This window comes from Patella vulgata, chromosome 1, assembly GCF_932274485.2.
Source record: "Patella vulgata chromosome 1, xgPatVulg1.2, whole genome shotgun sequence".
Classification (NCBI taxonomy): Eukaryota; Metazoa; Mollusca; class Gastropoda; family Patellidae; genus Patella; species Patella vulgata.
The window spans coordinates 3538746-3556499 of NC_065879.2; the positions used below are offsets into that span (position 1 = coordinate 3538746).

At 36.1% G+C, this 17754-nt stretch overlaps 1 protein-coding gene across 1 annotated transcript; it reads left to right on the top strand.

Annotated features, from left to right (window-relative positions):
* Nucleotides 1–160: 160 nt before the first annotated feature.
* On the top strand, nt 161–17402 carry LOC126808806 (splicing factor 3A subunit 1). Its single transcript, XM_050533777.2, has 18 exons — nt 161–374; nt 1565–1729; nt 2352–2374; nt 3151–3281; nt 4148–4307; nt 4680–4833; nt 6509–6580; nt 7466–7539; nt 8186–8272; nt 9271–9442; nt 9842–9943; nt 11562–11734; nt 12152–12291; nt 13417–13640; nt 14120–14310; nt 14791–14892; nt 15641–15712; nt 16357–17402. Exons 1-18 carry the CDS (start codon nt 251–253, stop codon nt 16456–16458), a joined length of 2268 nt encoding a protein of 755 aa, XP_050389734.1. The 5' UTR covers nt 161–250; the 3' UTR covers nt 16459–17402.
* The last annotated feature ends 352 nt before the right edge of the window (nt 17403–17754 follow it).

Consider the following 17754-nt stretch of genomic DNA (forward strand, 5'->3'; position numbering starts at 1 on the left):
GCTCTAAAATAAATAAATAAATCATACAAAAAACTTCTCAAGAACTTAGATATTTTATGTCAGTTTACATTGGGAGGGATTTATATTTATATTTGATGCATACTAAATGCAGTGTATTAATCTCTACCGCTGAGCTATAAATAGACTTATTTAGAGTTATCTTCCCATACCGGAAATAAATAAACGTACAGAAAAGAAAATGTGCACAAGAGAAAATCTGAATAATTTGTGAACAGAAAAATAAACAAAAATGCCAGCGCTTGAAGTGCTACGGCCGGTTATTCCGGATGGACAAATTGATATTGAGCAAGAAAAGGTCCCTCCACCGTCAAAACCAGTGATTGGGATCATTTATCCTCCACCAGAAGTGAGAAGTATCCTTGACTGAATTCGTTGAAAAAATAATCACTTGATATTTCGTTTTGCGAATCTTGTGCATTTACTATTAGTTATTAGTGTTATTACTACATTTGATTCTTTTACAGAGTAATGCTTTTATCATCTTTTTCATAGTGAATAGTTATTGATAATTGACACGATCAAGATGCCTTTGTCGTGGTTTAATAGAGAACAATCAACAAAAGAATTTGAAAATAAATCATAATATTCAAGAAATATTCAATAACAAGTTGAACAAGTTCATTAATAAACAATACAATTCAATAATAAAGTCACTAACAGTAAAATTCAATAACAAAGTCATTACATTAAGAAACAATACAATTCAAATCGGTGCATTCGCAAACTATAACATAGATGATTAATATGTAACAGGCCTTGCCTGAGTAGAGCGAAGCTGATGTGATTGTTGTCAAATAAAACCTTCATAATAAAGGTGTGAGGATTTTCATTGACGTCAAAATTATCTGACGTCATTTATTCGACGCGTCATAGAAATATTTCTTAGAGACCCAAAATCTCGCTTGGGCGAGATTTGGTAAGTTGACATGCGCTGACATGCGCATTGACAGACATGCGCATTGCCTGTTTTCCCCAGTGTATCCGGTTCCTGTCTGAATTTTTTTTTAATCAACAGTCTGTGGGTGACATTTTCAATTACGCTCCTGTGTTACCGGAAAAGAGCTTTGCTCAAGCACCGCGCTTCGCGCGATGCTTTAGAGCTTCGCTCTATATTAAAACTATAAACGTTACAAAAACAGAACTTGAGTACGCTGTGTTGAAATCAAATTATGGATCTGGGCCCTTATTCACAAAAACTTATACAATCGAAATTTTAAGAAATACTGCAATTCGATTGGCTGACCAATATGCAAGTTCATACTGCAATCTTATTTTTCCATTTTAATTACAATGATGTCATTGAGTCAACTGCCATGGTTACGATTACCCGGTTGTATGGGATGAGAAGTAGGGTCGCCTGTCCAACCTTGTGGGTTTTCTCCGGGTCCTCTCAGTAAAATTGAATTGTTTCAAAGATTTATATTCAAAGACGTACATTGAACAGTGATGTATTGTTTAGTACAAGTACAATTAAAAAACTCATTGATTTTCAGCTTTGATTATTCAGTGTGTCATTAGTGTTCCCTTTAACTATACCAAATAGACATTGTTGATAAAACTGCTAGCTTTGTTGCCAGAAATGGACCAGAGTTTGAGAATAGAATTCGACAGAATGAAGTTAATAATCCCAAGTTTAATTTTTTGAGTGAAAATGATGCCTACCATGCCTATTATCAACATAAAGTTAAAGAATTTAAGGAGGGGAGAGGTAAGTGGTACCAAAAAAAAAAAAAAAAAAATTGAAAATAAGATGGGAGTCACGGTGGCTAAGCGGGTAAGACGCTGACTCGCTAGCATTGGCTGAGAAAGTTCATCCAGATTTTTCGAAGTGGTTTTCCCCCTGTCAGTGGTGCAGGATGGAGGGCCTGATAAGGACAGTTGTCTAGTCATTCGTGTACACATTGGCATGTACGTAAAAGATCCCTTGGCAGTTGGAATTCGATATAAGAGTAGGCTATTGTGCAGCTGCCAGGGTAAAAATTTCCCTCTGAAGCTGTTTTTCTTTCAAGTTTATCCAATTTTCTTTAAACAAAGGACAATTTTGCAATGAAAATTCTTCACTCTTTTCGAACGACGCAATTTTGAAAACTTCTTTCTAAAAGCGGCAAGTTTTCCTATTAAGTAAACTGGCAGCCGCATCACAATTGTATAATTGTAGCTGCATAACACTTACCGTCATACAGCCGAGGCTAGATGTAGAGTAACAGAATCTGCAGAGGTTTGCCGAGTGAGCCTTTCATATTTATAATTTCTGAACTTGAATACAAATTAAAATATAGATTTTAATGACATTCATTTATAACATTTTGACATATGAATTTATTTTTCAGGTCAAGAACCCTTAGCACCAAAGGTTTGTACTTTTATTAATTCATAGGGACTGGGAACATAAATTTTAACTCCCTGTGAAGTGGGTTGAAGAAGAACATTCTGGGACCAGGTTTTGCAAGTCCAGATCTCTTTTATTTAGTAATAGATGCAGCATTTGTCTAAAATGAAATGGAGTTGAAGGGCATCTCTCTCCTTATATATTGAACAAAAACTATGAAGCTCTTGATGGTTCAATAGACTGATGGGAAAGGGCCTTTGGCATCAAAATTCTCAAGGCTAGAATTTCACATGTAAAACAGTTGTACTCTGACAACAAATGGGTCTTATGGCTTGTGTTGAAAGGTCATTTTCTATTCACCACTTTTTAAAAAAAAGGTTAACGGAAGTAAGTAAGTATGTCAACATTATATTCTTTCTACATGTATATGTATAACACGAACCTGAATGTCAGTATTACATGCAACAGGTAAATTTCAACGTTAGTTAATTTCTGCTGTTCTATGTGAGAAGTCGTAACTTTCTGTCAATAAACAATCCGTGACGTCATTTTAGTCCTTCTGCTCACGGAAATCGGCGGAAATTACTAATGTTGAAATTTACCTGTTGCAGGTAATATTGACATTCGGGATCTTGTTATACTTATGGACAGGATATGTTGATATAATTACTTGCATGATTTAAAATAAATTGAAGCTTTGCCTGTGACCTTTAATATCATGAAGATTTTTGTTCTTGCTTGTCCTATATCAGTGTTGATAAAATCATAATTATTGAATAATATGTACCATTTTTTTTTAGCCCGGGGGACAGTCGTTGGCACGGCAACCACAAGAACAAACAATCAAGCTAGCGGAAGTATTTGTACCTAAAGAACCTCCACCTGAATTTGAATTTGTAGTAGACCCACCTTCAATATCAGCATATGATCTGTAAGTTGACAAATAAATTTAAAATAGCATGTTAACGGCTCAATACCACTCTTGTTGTAACTGAATAATATGTCCCAATCTTTATTCTGGTCAACAAATTGTACTATTTTACAATATTCCAATTAATTGATGATACAAATTTTATCTTAACACACCCTATTTAAAAATTTTGAAAAATTCAACATAATGGTTTGAAACGTCTAACATAAACCTTTTCAAATGAAACTTCGATTTAAAAATATTTTCGAACCCTCTGGACAAGTAAAATAGGATGTAATGGATAATTTACACAACAGGTAGGACACTTAAACATCTAGTACTTAGAATAAGGCTATTTTTTATTTTCTGGAGCTTTCAAGCCAGCAAGAGTGTTATTGTCCCTTTAATTGCAGCTCAATCTTGTTTGTGTATATGATAAGTTCATCTTCATGAAAAAATGACCTGGTTGCTTACAAAATTTTCTATATCTACATGTATATATCACTGTAAACCAGTTATCATTTAATCTTGTGTATCCAGCACTAAATTCTTTCACATTCATTCAATATCAAATCTTTGTTTAAAATTTAGTAAAAATCATTTAAGATTACCAAAAATCATCTAATTTGTACTTGTGTCCAGATTAAAACTGGCTGATTGATTTTGATAATGAGTGTTTAATTTACAGTTTTTTACTTTTTTGACGTGTGTTGATATTTTTTGATATAAAAAAGACTTGTAGGAGATTCTCTATTTGACAACTACATATGGATTTTAATTCATATCATTATTTAGTCTCCAAGATGTTCAAAATACAAAATAATAATTCAAGATATTGAAGGTGAAAATATTCTCAGCTGTGTTTAATTGTTATTTGATATTTATAGGGATGTGGTCAAATTAACAGCACAGTTTGTGGCTAGAAATGGACGTCAATTTCTTACAACTGTAATGCAGAGAGAACAGCGTAATTATTTATTTGATTTCCTTCGACCACAGCACAGTTTATTCAACTACTTTACGAAACTCGTTGAACAGTACACAAAGGTAAGAAACTGCATAATTCACAGTATAAAAAACGTCCTACTGTTCTAATGAAGATGGGCATACAGTGTGCTGTGAGGGGAATTTTGCCCAGGCCGAGGCACTATTGCCTACTCTTATATCGAATTCCATCTGCCAAGGGATCTTTGACGTGCATGGCAAGGTATACTCAAGACCTCGGGTTTTTTTTGTCCCATCCGAACAACTAGACAGCTGTCCTTGTCTGGCCCTCCATCCTGCACCACCGATAAGGGAAAACGACATTGGAAAATCCTGATGAACAAAAATATGAACAAAAATATAGATAAATCACTCTGTATTTAAGAAGCTCTCAACTATTTTATAAATTATACACAAGTATTTTTGTTCATGTAGATACTTATTCCTCCCAAAAATCTACGGGAAAAGTTGGCCAAGGAATCGGAAACATATAAACATGTTTTAGACCAAGTGAAATACAGAGTAGAATGGGCTAAACATCAGGATAGAGAAAAGAGAAAGGAGGAGGAAGCAGTTGAAAAAGAAAGGGGTATGTTTCACATGAAAATTTTGTCTATAATCCTTTTGGGGGGAGGGGTTGGGTAGCCGAATGGTTAGAGTGTGTGTATCCTAAGGTCTGTTATTGAGTCAACTGGCATGGTTTTGATTCCCCGGTTGTACGTCATAAGGAGTTGGGTCGCCTATCCAACCTTGTGGGTTTTCTCTGGGTCCTCAGGTTTCCTCCCACTGCTAAAGAAACCTACACACAAGTGAATTATTGAAATAAGATTAAACCATATGTTAGTCCCGAAATGACCTAGTCTGTGTCGAGTGGATGTTAAACCCCATTTCTCTCACTTTCACTCATAAAAAATGCTAGATCCCTTGAAAAAGATTTTCGCAAAATAGTCCTCACTAATTAGATTTTCTGTAGTTTGGGAACAAATGTTGAAAATTTTCTTTTTATTTCTTCATGAGAAAAAGACAAGTTAAAAAACCAAAAGCACTTTGTTGTGCTGTTCAAGAGCTTTTGTTTCCATATTTGTTTAAGTTCGGAAATTTTAAACTAAAAAACTTTCAAGTGTTTCCATCGATTATTTTATTTATCAAAACCACAAGGAATTCAAAAATAAATTAGTTTGGCCTAAGGTCAGGGGCATTGTGACCCATGATTTTGCATAAGGAACAAGATCCCGTCCGGGACCCCAAAAAACCAATATTTATATGTGTGTGCGCGGGAGAGAGTGGGGTGGCAATCCCTCCCAGTGCCACCGAGTAATATTGGTCTGTGTGGAACATGCTAGAGTCGATTTGTAGCATATCTGACTCACGGTATATGTTTGATACTGGTTGAGCATAGTGATTATGATTATAATATTCAAAACCGAATGATTTTGGCGCAAAAACTGTAAACCGTGATGCAAAGTGCGTCAATGCGTCCCTCTCACTTAGCTCCTGCCTTAGGTAGAGTTAAAATGTTTGGACGAACCAATTAGATCTGAGTAACTACTAGTACTAGATCGTAAAATGATATATTCAGAGAGAAAAGACATAAGTATGCATTTGATAATTTGATAATGGGTCATAGAACCCACTATGAGATAAACTTGTTTTACGCTACCTGAATCTGTTTAACAGGAATAATATTATCTTCAAAAAATATCTGATTAAAGTACAGATCTATATTTCGTTGTGTTTTTTATACTTTCAATCGCCTACACTAGATGAAGATCTGACTGGTTGTAGTGGAAGGTCACGTCAGGGTCATACGAGCGACTTTTGATTATCAACCAGCCTTGAAGCCTCTAGGGTTTTACCCACAGTTCCGTGCACAGTATGCCAAGAACTCACCATAACAGACTGCTTCATTGGCTAATCCCTCACATTAGCCAGAACGCGGGTTATATAACAACTCTTCCAGATCCTACTGTAGTAAAGACAAGTAAAACGAAATGAAATAGGAGAGAGGGAGAGAGAAATGGGGTTTAACGTCCACTCGACAAAAACTAGGTCATTTCGGGACTAACATATGGTTCAATTTTATTTCCATAATTCGCTTTCACGTAGGGGTCTTTAGCAGTGGGGGGAAACTGTAGGACCCGGAGAAAACCCACAAGGTAAATGAAATAGGATCTGTGTTTTAATCGGATTTCTTCAAAAAATATCAAAGTATCTGCAGTGATTAACATCATGTAAATTTGTTAACTTTATGATCTCTATTTTAGTGGCATACGCATCTGTTGACTGGCATGATTTTGTTGTTGTTGAAACAGTTGATTTTCAACCTAACGAACAAGGTAGGTCATTATTTATGGAATCGGTTAGTCAGATTACGGTGGAATTATAAAACAATATAAGTATTACTATTGTATTTAAAAGGTCTAGTTGGCTGCTTTGATCCATTGCTGCATGTAAATTACTGGATTTTGAAATCCTGTTAACCAACCGTCCGACTGCTTAGATATATTCATAACCAAACACAGCACAAGGTGTATATAGATATAACTACGTACTTCTCTATTATTTAATAACACATGGTATATATGTATATAACTACATACTTCTCTATTATTTCATAACGACACATGGAAACATGACCTGTTTGTGTTATTACGTCTTTATTAAATAATAGAGAAGCAGTTATATCCATATACAGTGGACTCTGTCACTTCCGACATCCGAATACTACGGCATTCTGTGAAATCCGTCACCATTTTCATGTCCCAATATATTTCTTATTACTTCAACCAAAAAACGTTTTTACCCCAACACTAAGTTTGAAGACATCAAAAGAATGTGGTTTAAGGGCGTGGACAAAGGTACAATAATACTTCCAGTATTGAGGCAATTCAGTATCCTGACATATGTAATCCAGCATATTGTATTGAACCTTTACGATGTCGTAATTGACAAAGTCCACTGTATACTTTGTGTTGTGTTTTGTTATGAATAGTTAAATCTACCTCTAGATGTCATCTAAAGAATTGATTAGATATATAACAATTGATGGGTTTTGTGGACAGGAAGTGACAATAATGTCTTCACTTTCCAGGACTCTTGAAACCACTTGTAATTTATTTAACAACTTCCCTGTTGTCTTTTATTTGTTGATAAAACTATTATTCTATAACTCCTGTACTTGTTTTCATCTGTAATAACCTAATGTAATTATAATTTTAAAGGAAATCTTCCACCTCCGACAACACCAGATGAAGTTGGAGCTCGAATGTTGGCACAGGAGAGATTAGTTAAAAAGGTCAGATATTAAGCTTATCAAGATTGAGTTTTTCACTGGCATATTTTCATGGGGACGTATTATGTTGTCACCTCTGTCTGTTCACATTTGTTCTGTGGTCACTCTACAGGTCACAATTTAAATCTGATTGTACCCCAAAGATCTTGGTTCCTTTTGATATTAACATACACTGTAGGTTTACTGACACTCTGTCTGTATCGGCGACTACTATGAAATAAGTATGGAGATGGGAGGGGTATATCGCTAAATAGCGGGGCTTGTTTCATTGGCATGTTTTATAGATAATACCCAGCAGTTACTTTATTTATTGATTTAGGCGGTTGTATGGCCGAATGGTTAGTGCGTGTCAATGAGTCAACTGGTGGTATGTGACAAGGAGTAGGGTCGCTTGTCCAACATTGTGGGGTTTCTCCTGTTGCTCCGGTTTCCTCCCACTGCTAAAGAGCCCTATGCGCAATTGAATTATTGAAATAAAATTGAACCATGTTAGTCCCGAAATGACCTGAGTTGTATCACGTGAATGTTAAACCCTCTCTCTCTCTCCGTCTCTTGATTTACTGTGTAGTCCCAGAAAGGTTTGATTATTCAATTTGAAATTAACTGATATCTATCTTGTATGTAATCCTATGATTTATGTATATTACAGACTGTAGATCCAGATGAGATGGATGTAGAATCCGATGATGAATCGGATGATGGTAGTCAGGTAGCCGAAGATGAACCCAAAACTCAGGTATTTTAATGGCTAATATTTTAATGGATTCTATATAAAATGAAATGAAATGGAGTTTAACGTCTTACTGTTCTGCTCCTAACCTGGGCTAATGAAGATGGGCATACGCCATACAGTGTGCTATGAGGGAAATTTTGCCCGGACAGCGGCACTACGGCCTACTCTTATATCGAATTCCAACTGCCAAGGGATCTTTTACGTGCACGCCAATGTGTACACGGGACCTCGGTTTTTCGTCCCATCCGAACGACTAGTCAGCTTTCCTTGTCAGCCCCTCCGTCCTGCATCACTGACAAGGGAGAACCACGCCGGAAAATCTGGATGAACTTTCTCGGCCAATGCAGGGATCGAACACCCGACCTCCAGGCTAGCGAGCTAGCATCTTACCCACTTAGCCACGTGATCCCCGGATTCTATATAACCCTGATAAATTTGTGTACAGCGGCAGTTTAGTTGTTTTTAACTTCTTTACTAGCTATTGTAGTAGAAGGTTGCGTCAGAGGTCATACGAGCAGCTTTTAACCCTATGGCGCCAGACATTTGATTGACCAATCGGCGTTAATGTTTCTAGTGGGATACTCACAGTTCCGTGCATCTCACATCAAAAACTCGCTGTGACAGACAGTTTTATTAGATAATCCGTTACATCATCCAGAACGCAGGTTATATAACAACTCTTCCAGATCCTAGTGTAGTAAAGACAAGTATAACGAAATTTTGAACTATAAAAAATGAAACCAAATGGTATCTGTGTTTTAATCAAATTGTATAGTTGTTGATTATGCATGAGTAAAAGGTTTTAGTCAAACAAGAAAGAATGTCAGAAATGCAAATGTCAAAACACATTGAATATATCAATAAAATATGGCTGATATTAAACTTTTAAACCCTCACATGAAATTTGAGGTGATTGTTGTCTATTTGACTGTTATAAGTTATCATGATGATGATGTTATTATTATTATTGTTATGTTGTGTTCTTATTTTCTGTTAATCAGACTGTAGTTGAAGGTTCTGCTGGAGAATCGGAAGACGAAGAAGATGAGGAAGAGAATATCAGAATGCGTCGTCCAGCACCCCCTCCCCCTCCACCTCCTCCTCCTTCAGATGCCCCTCCAATGCCACCTACACCTGGTTCAGTCATCATCAAGAAAAATTACGATCCCAAAGGTTTGTCGATTTAACTTCTATTGTTTACTAAAATGTATCTGATTTCTATTTTTCTTGTTTTCTCTTATCTAATGACAGTCAATTATTTTTTATGAATTGTTAGATATCCTCCCACAGTCTCAAAAAACAACTTTTGGTCTTCTAAGGAATTATTAGTGAGCAGAAATTTGCCCATTTATCTGTTATCACCCGTCACTTCAGTCAGTTATATAGAGGGATAACTCATGTTTTGCTTTTGTCACTTCCCTTTCTCAAAATCTTCGTTACACATGTATTGTAGCAATGATCTGTGTGTTAGAATCATATTTGGAACAGTGTTTAACCAGTTCTATCATATATGTGATAATGACTGACACCAATATTGTCCTTTAAATATGTTTATATTTGTGTTAATTACAGCAAGAGCCGTTACTGGTGAACAGCCGTCAGATCAGTTTATGATATCACCTATTACTGGTGAGAAGATTCCAACAGATAAAGTACATGAACACATGAGAATTGGTACGTATAATTTATATTGTTTAATGATAAGTTATACAGGGGAGGATGGCCGAATGGTTACTGTGCGCGCGCTGTATCATTAAGTCAGTCATTGAGTCAACCGACGTAGTTTCAATTAACGGGTTGTACATGACAAAGAATAGGGTTGCCTATCCAACCTTGTCGAGTTTTCTCCAGGTCCTCCGGTTTCCTTCCACTGCTAAAGACCCCTACGAGCAAGTGCATTATTGAAATAAAATTGAACCATGTGTCGAGTGGACGTTAAACCCCATTTCTCACTCTCTCTCTCTCTCTCTCCCAAAGTATAAACTAAGATATATTTATGTAATTGAGAAAGACACCAAAATGTAGCTATTTAGTCTCTCCAAAAGTTCAAATGTGCTATAAATATAAATTGTGTTGTGTTTTTTTGTGCTATACATGTGTATTTATAGACACTAAAATGATCATATTAGTCTAAAACAGAATAATAAAATGATTTATTTAAATTAACTTAACTAGCCATAGACATTAAAATGACCATATTAGTTTCCCCAGAAAATAAAATGTGGTCTATTTATGGGACTAAAATGACTGTATTAGTCGACCCTTAAAGTAGCTAAGTCTCTAACTCAATATCATCCAAAGTCTTCCACATTGAGAACACGAATTATTTGTCAATTTAAATCAACATTGATGCAGTGATCTTACCGAAAAAATATGGGCTTCTGATATCCAATATTTAAGACAAAATAAACATTTTACCATTGGTACACGAATTGTGTACCATAATGCGTTTCAGCGTCATTTGTAATAAGGGACTCGAAAAACGAGGCTAGACATATTCCACAAGTTATGTCAAACGGTGACGCTATATTCTTATCTGGAGAGCATGCACAATAAATACTATCGGTGTAGACTGGAATAACCATACGCTAGAGATTCTCATTTCGATTGGGACTTCTGGCGTATTTCGCTGAACCTAACTGACTAGAAATTACAGTAAAAACAAAAACGATAGAATGTAAATCAATTTATATTGTTACATAATCAGATCATCTGATGTTAAAGACGCTTCCTGCCAACTTGACACCTGTCCTTTGGTCTATGTGATTATGTAATGATTATGTAAACGTTAACTTGCTGGCATGTTTTATTTAAACTTTCTTTGTCTGATTAGCATGTATCGAATGTTAAACTATATATGATACATTAGCCAGATGTCTAATAAGATTCCTTTGTCTGGAATGGTTTATAAACCCAGATTAAGAAACAAATAGAGACAGAGGTCCGGACAGGACACGAGAGCGGCGTCCATGGGCGCCTCAGCTCGGCAAGAGACGAAACGAGGAAGAGCGCCCGAGAGTTAAGCTAGGACAGGACTCCCTCAATACAAGTTAGTTATGGAGTCTTTAAGTTTTGTACATAATATGTTAGAAGAAGCAGAGAATAAAAGTATTTTAAGATGTTAAACTAGTCTTGTCATCTGAATCTGATTAAAGAACAAATACTGTCACAATATACATTCATATTACATTATTGTATGCGTTGCGACCCATTTGTGTCAATTTCTAGGTCCCAAATATTAGCCATTTAGCTCCTTTAAAATGACATTACTGCAGTCTTGATGGTTTTTTAGGGTTATTGAATCCTAAGTGGATAGAAGATCGACAGAGAACATTAGAAGAGAAGAGAGAACAAGAGGAAGTTTATGCTGCTGGATCATCTATTGATATTAACTTAAAACAACTGGCTGAAAGACGTACTGATATTTTTGGTATTGGTACAGAAGAAACACAGATTGGTAAAAAGGTAAATATTATCAATGAACCTCTTACTTAAAGCAGTGGACACACTAGCCGAATCATTCGGCCGAACCAATCGGCGCCGAATTTTATTCGGCCGAATGGGTGGACACGATTTATTGGTCAAATTAAATCGACATTGATGTTGTTGTCTTACCGTTAAAAGATTGGCTTCTGATATTCAATATTTAAGACACAGTGAAAATTTAATAATAATAATATCCCAAAGATCTCAGTCCCTTTTGATAATTGCGCATTTCAGACCATAACTTTCTGGATTATTGCCCCTGATTGTACAAAAATAGCAATTGTTTTTTTAACTTGTTCTCTATCCATCTCCTGCCAATTGTGGGCGTATCCTGTCTGGCAGCCGCTGGTTATTCACATGTATCTAATTTGATTATAAATTTATTTTTAATAATAGATTGGTGAAGAAGAACAGAAAGATAGGAAGATAGTATGGGATGGTCATACAGCTTCTATGGAGAAAGTCTCACAAAAAGCCAGAGAGAATATATCTATTGAAGAACAGATTGCTACCATTCATAAAGTTAAAGGCTTATTGTAAGTTGGATTACTGGGCCCTTATTCACGAAAAGTTAAACTAAGATACAATCGAAATTTTAAGAAATACTGCAATTTGATTGGCTGACCAGTAAAATCAATTTGCACATATCCAATGAAGTTGCAGTATTTCTTAAAATTTCGATTCTAAGTTTAAGTTTTCGTGAATAAGGGCCCAGTTTTAAAGTTTAATAATTTAAATTATATTTACTTGATCCTTAGTTTTAAACATGTTGGATCAAAATCTGCTTAAAACACAGATCTTATTTTGTTTCGTTTTTTTATAGTTCAAAATTACCTTTTACTTGTCTTTACTACACTAGGATCTGGAAGAGTTGTTATATAACCCTCGTTCAGAATGATGTGAGCGGTTAGCCAATGGAACAGTCTGTTATGGCCAGTTTTTGCCATAAGGTGCAGGGAACTGTGGGTAAACCTTAGAAACGTCAACACTTATTGATTAATCAATGTCTGACGTCATAGGGTCAAAAGCCGCTCTTATGACCTCTGATGCGACCTTCCACTACAACTGGTCAGATCTTCTTGTAGTAGAGGCCATAGAAAGTATAAAATTTATAGATCTAGGGCCTGTTTCACGAAATTTTAACTAAGATAAAATCCAAATTTAAGTAATTTGATTGGATAATATTAGATTGATTTTAGTGCTTAGCCAATCAAAATTGAAGTATCTACTAAAATTTGGATTTTATCTTTAGTTAAGATTTCGGGAAACAGGGCCTTGTATTTTAATTAGATAGATTTTAGCGCTACAGAATCCCTGGCAAACTACACTGTTGTGAAAGCTGAATTTCTATAAGGTATTTCAGTCTAAAAATAGATCAATTTAGTTCAGTATTTATAAAGATATGTTAAATTGAAAATTCATTGATCTATGCTGCTAGCTATGTAATAGCCTACTGCCATTTTGTTATGGTTGAACAGAATTGATAGGCCTATTTTCATTTCGATTGGATCCTGATTGGATACAGTGTATCTAAGAGTTTGTATTTTGATTTTGTTTTTTAATTAAATGTTAAATAATCACTCTGAGTACATATTAGCATAGATTAAGTGGTGAGAAATTTGATATTTTATATGACATCTCGTATTTATTTTTATTTTTAGACCAGATGAAGAAAAGGAAAAAATTGGACCGGCCATGCCTAAAAATTCACCAGCACCACCACCACCAAAACGGCCACCTCCTCCTAACACTCAGCCACCACCCCCTTCACAACCAGCTCCCCCTCGACAACCACCTGCTCCCAGACCGCCTATGATGCAGCATCAACCAATGATGCAACCCAATGTTATGGTTCTTCAGCAGAGACCACCCATGCCTATCATCGGTAAGCATTCTCTTATTTACATTACAATATGGGGGTTGGATGGCCGAATGATTAGCACGTTCACGCTGTAACTTAAGGTCTGTCATTGAGTCAACTGGCATGGTTTCGATTCCTCGGTTGTACGTGACAAGGAGTAGGGTAGCCTGTCCAACATCGTGGGTTTTCTCTGGGTCATCCGGTTTCCTCCCACTGCTAAAGACCCCTACGTGCAAGCAAATTATTGAAATAAAATTGAACCATATGTTAGTCCTGAAATGACCTAGTTTCTGTTAAGTGGATGTTAAACTCCATTTCTCTCTTTCTCCCTATTTACAACAAATTATAGCCAGGCGTATAAAATTTAGTCAGATGACCATTGAAATCTCTTGACAAAAGAACTCAAATTCAACATCAGAATAATTATGAAATTAGCCAAATTATTTTACTTTTATCCGAAGATAAGGGTCTAAAAATGATATTATTTTTCTTGTGTATTTCAGGTATACCAGGACCTCCCCCAATGGTACGACCTCAGATGGGCATGCCCCCAAATCCTCAACAATTTCATCGACCTCCAGCAAATGTTCAGCCACCTCCACCACCTAAGCCAAGTGATGATGAACCTCCAAACAAGAAAGCCAAGACTGAGGATAATTTGATACCTGAACAGGTGTTCTTGAAGAAGAATAAGGTCAGACATGTCACATTTATTTTATATTTCTTATCCAGAAGAAGTAATTTTATAAAGGAGCCACAATAGCTGAGTGGGTAAGACGCTGGCACGCTAGTCTGGAGGTCGCATGTTCGATCATTGTATTGGTCGAGAAAGTTCATTGTGCTTTTCCAGTGTGGTTTCCTCTTGTCAGTGGTGCAGGACGGAGGGCCGGACAAGGACAGCTGTCTAGTCGTTTGGATGGAATGAAAAACCATTCAGTGCACATAAAAGATCCCTTGGCAGTTGGAATTGGATATAAGAGTAGGCCATAGTGCTGCTGCCCGGGCAATATTTCCCTTATAGCACACTGTATGGCGTATGCCCGTCTTCATTAACCCAGTCGAAGCAGAACAGTAGGACGTTAAACCCCATTTCATTTCATTTAATTTTATAAATAGTATTGTAGTCAAAAATAGTTTTCGAATATTTTATAATTTCATTTGGTATTGTTTTCAGGGTCCTGTGAAGATTTCTGTTTCAGTACCTAAAGTGGCTGATAAACCAGAATGGTCTCTTAATGGACAGAAATTAGAATTTACATTACCTTTAACAGATTCGGTATGTTTAAGGTTTTTAATGAGATTGGTATGGTTAAAATCTGCTATTGAAACATAATTCCAATAAAAAAAAAATGATCACCAAAAAAACCTGAGATGTCACTGAGTATATATGGCGGAGATTTCGAAGCATCATCTGTTAATATCTGACCTTTTTGCAGGGGGGGGGGGGGCAGGTTTCTGAGACAATTCATCTTTTGGCGGGGTGGGGCATTGGACATCCATTAGTAAGGAAATTTGACAGTTGACATTGCAGGATGCCATCATCGTCAACAAATTACGTAGGCATACATACACACTGAGCTTTTTAAAGAGAGAAATCCAACACCCTGTTTGACGTCAGTTTTTATTTTGAATTAAAACGATCACATTGTGATTTAATTTCATTGATGCAAAGCGTTAATTGTGATATCACATGCCTATATCATTATTTCACGCTTTGAATGCCCATCCCACCATCTGATGATAAAGGATAAAGCACATGATCGTTAAACTTTTCTCATAAAAGTGTTGTTTTACAATTTTTTTTTATGTAGCTGAGCAGGGGGTTGAAGAGGTCTGTACCCCCCGCCCCCTCCTCTGGATGTGCCCCTGAGGTTATGTTAGAGATTCCAGAACATCTTATATAGTAAATAGTTATTATTTTAAGATAGGTATTTTTAGGGACTGGTTATTGGAAATGTATAATAATAGATACCGGTAATAATTTTCAAAATAATGACTTTATATATTTTTTTTTTTTTTTCAAGGTGTCTGTAATTAAAGCTAAGTTGAATGAAGCCCTGGGTATGCCGGCTGGTAAACAAAAGTTACAATATGATGTAAGTATCTATTTATTTTATGTATAAAAACTTGTATAGCCAAATGTAAACTATATCTGAATATCTTATCATATACGATTTTGTAAATCTCTAAAACATCCAGGCCCAAGATATTACTAAATTTAATTTTAAGTAGCAACTAGTCAGGTATATGCTTACTCAATCTATAATTTCTGCTACCACTTCTCCCAAGGGAGCGACAGTGGCTAAGTAGGTAAGACGATGGCTCGCTAGCCTGGAGGTCGCGTGTTCGATCCCTGCATTGGCTGACAAAGTTAATCAGGATTTTCCGACGTTTTCTTCTTGTCAGTGGTGCCGGAAAGAGGGCCTAACAATGACAGCTGGCTAGTCATTCGGATGGGATGAAAAAAACGAGGACCCGTGACAGTTGGAATTCGATCATAGCACACTGAATGGCATATGCCCGTCTTCATTAGCCCATTTGGAGCAGAACCGTAGGATGTTAAACCCATTTCATTTCATTTTTCCACTTCTCTCATTAGAGGAATTCACATCATGTCTGTGGTCTAATATAACAAAGCTTGCTTCCTGTCGGCTCTGCTTCTCTGACTTGCTTTGTTGAATTTTTCTTTTTTAGATTTCTTATAATATTCTCTTAAAATATGTTTCTTTTTTATTTTCAGGGTATATTTATCAAAGATTCGAACACACTTGCATTTTATAATTTTAATAATGGAGCCACCGTAGACTTACAAGTCAAAGAAAGAGGAGGAAGAAAAAAATAAACCGAATATTTGACACTGTATAGAAAACAATTTGGTCTGTGAATATTGAATAAAGTGCTTAGAGAACTTGACCAAATATCACATGACATTTACAATGTGACTGAAATTTTAACAAAGATAAATCAATCGATAAATATTTTAAATATTTTCATTGTCGCATAAAATATAGTGTTTCATTGTAGCTGGGAGCAATCTGATTAAAATACCCATCTATATTTCATTTCATTTTTTTTATACTTTCGATGGCCTCTACTACATGAAGATCTGGCAAGTTGTACTGGAAGGTTGTGTCAGGGGTCATATGGGCAGCTTTTGACCCTACGACGTCAGACATTGATTAATCAGAGTTGACGTTTCTAGTGGTTACCCACAGTTCTGTGCACTGCACGCCAAGAACTCGCCATAACAGACTGTTTCATTGGCTAATCCCTCACATTCAGAATGAAGGTTATATAACAACTCTTCCAGATCCCAGTGTAGAAAAGAGAAGTAAAATGAAACTTTGAACTATAAAAAACGAAATGAAATAGGATCTGTGTTTTAATCTGATTGAGCTGGGGGTGTTTTATGAGGTTTATATCATTGACACTGGTGGTGAAACCTTCAAAGTTTTGAGATAGACGGACAATTGTTGTTGTTGAAATAATGTACCGGTATACGTTATTAGGGTTTGTGAGTTAGTACCATCCAGTACCTAATGATCCAGTAATAGAACACATAAATTCCTTTAATGTTTTAATAGAGAATTTAAATTCACATCTTATTGTCATTAATTCTGCAACATTTAATTGCATCTGCCTGCTAAGAAAATATATTTCTTGTTTAGTAAAGAATCATGAGACAATCAATGTATAAAAATTGTTCAAATTGTACTCAATAGTTTTATTTGATCATTTGTCAATGCTGTAGGGATTTAAAACGTCAATAAAATTTATAGAAATAAATATGTTTCTTTAAGTAGTTGTGGGGGGTTGGATGGCCGAATAGTTAGCGTGTGCGGGCTGTATCATAAGATCTGTTATTGAGCCAATTGTAGTGTCAGTGCCTAATTGGTTTGATTGAGGGGGGTGGGATGGCCGAGTGTCAGTGAGTCAACTGGGGTGGTTTCGATTCACCAGATGTACGTGTCCAACCTCGTGGGTTTTCTCCAGTTCCTCCCATTGCTAAAGATCCCTACACACAAGCGAATTATTGAAATAAAATTGAACCATGTGTTAGTCCCGAAATGACCTAGTTTGCATCAAGTGGACGTTAAACCCCATTTCTCTCTCTCTCTCTCTAAGTCACCAAGATGTC

Excerpts from the sequence above, each read along its gene's own strand:
- LOC126808806 (XM_050533777.2), top strand. The coding sequence starts at position 251 with ATGCCAGCGCTTGAAGTGCTACGGCCGGTTATTCCGGATGGACAAATT. Across the intron at positions 9,944-11,561 it reads ACATGAACACATGAGAATTG|GGTTATTGAATCCTAAGTGG; the intron begins GTACGTATAATT and ends ATGGTTTTTTAG. Across the intron at positions 14,311-14,790 it reads TGTTCTTGAAGAAGAATAAG|GGTCCTGTGAAGATTTCTGT; the intron begins GTCAGACATGTC and ends TATTGTTTTCAG.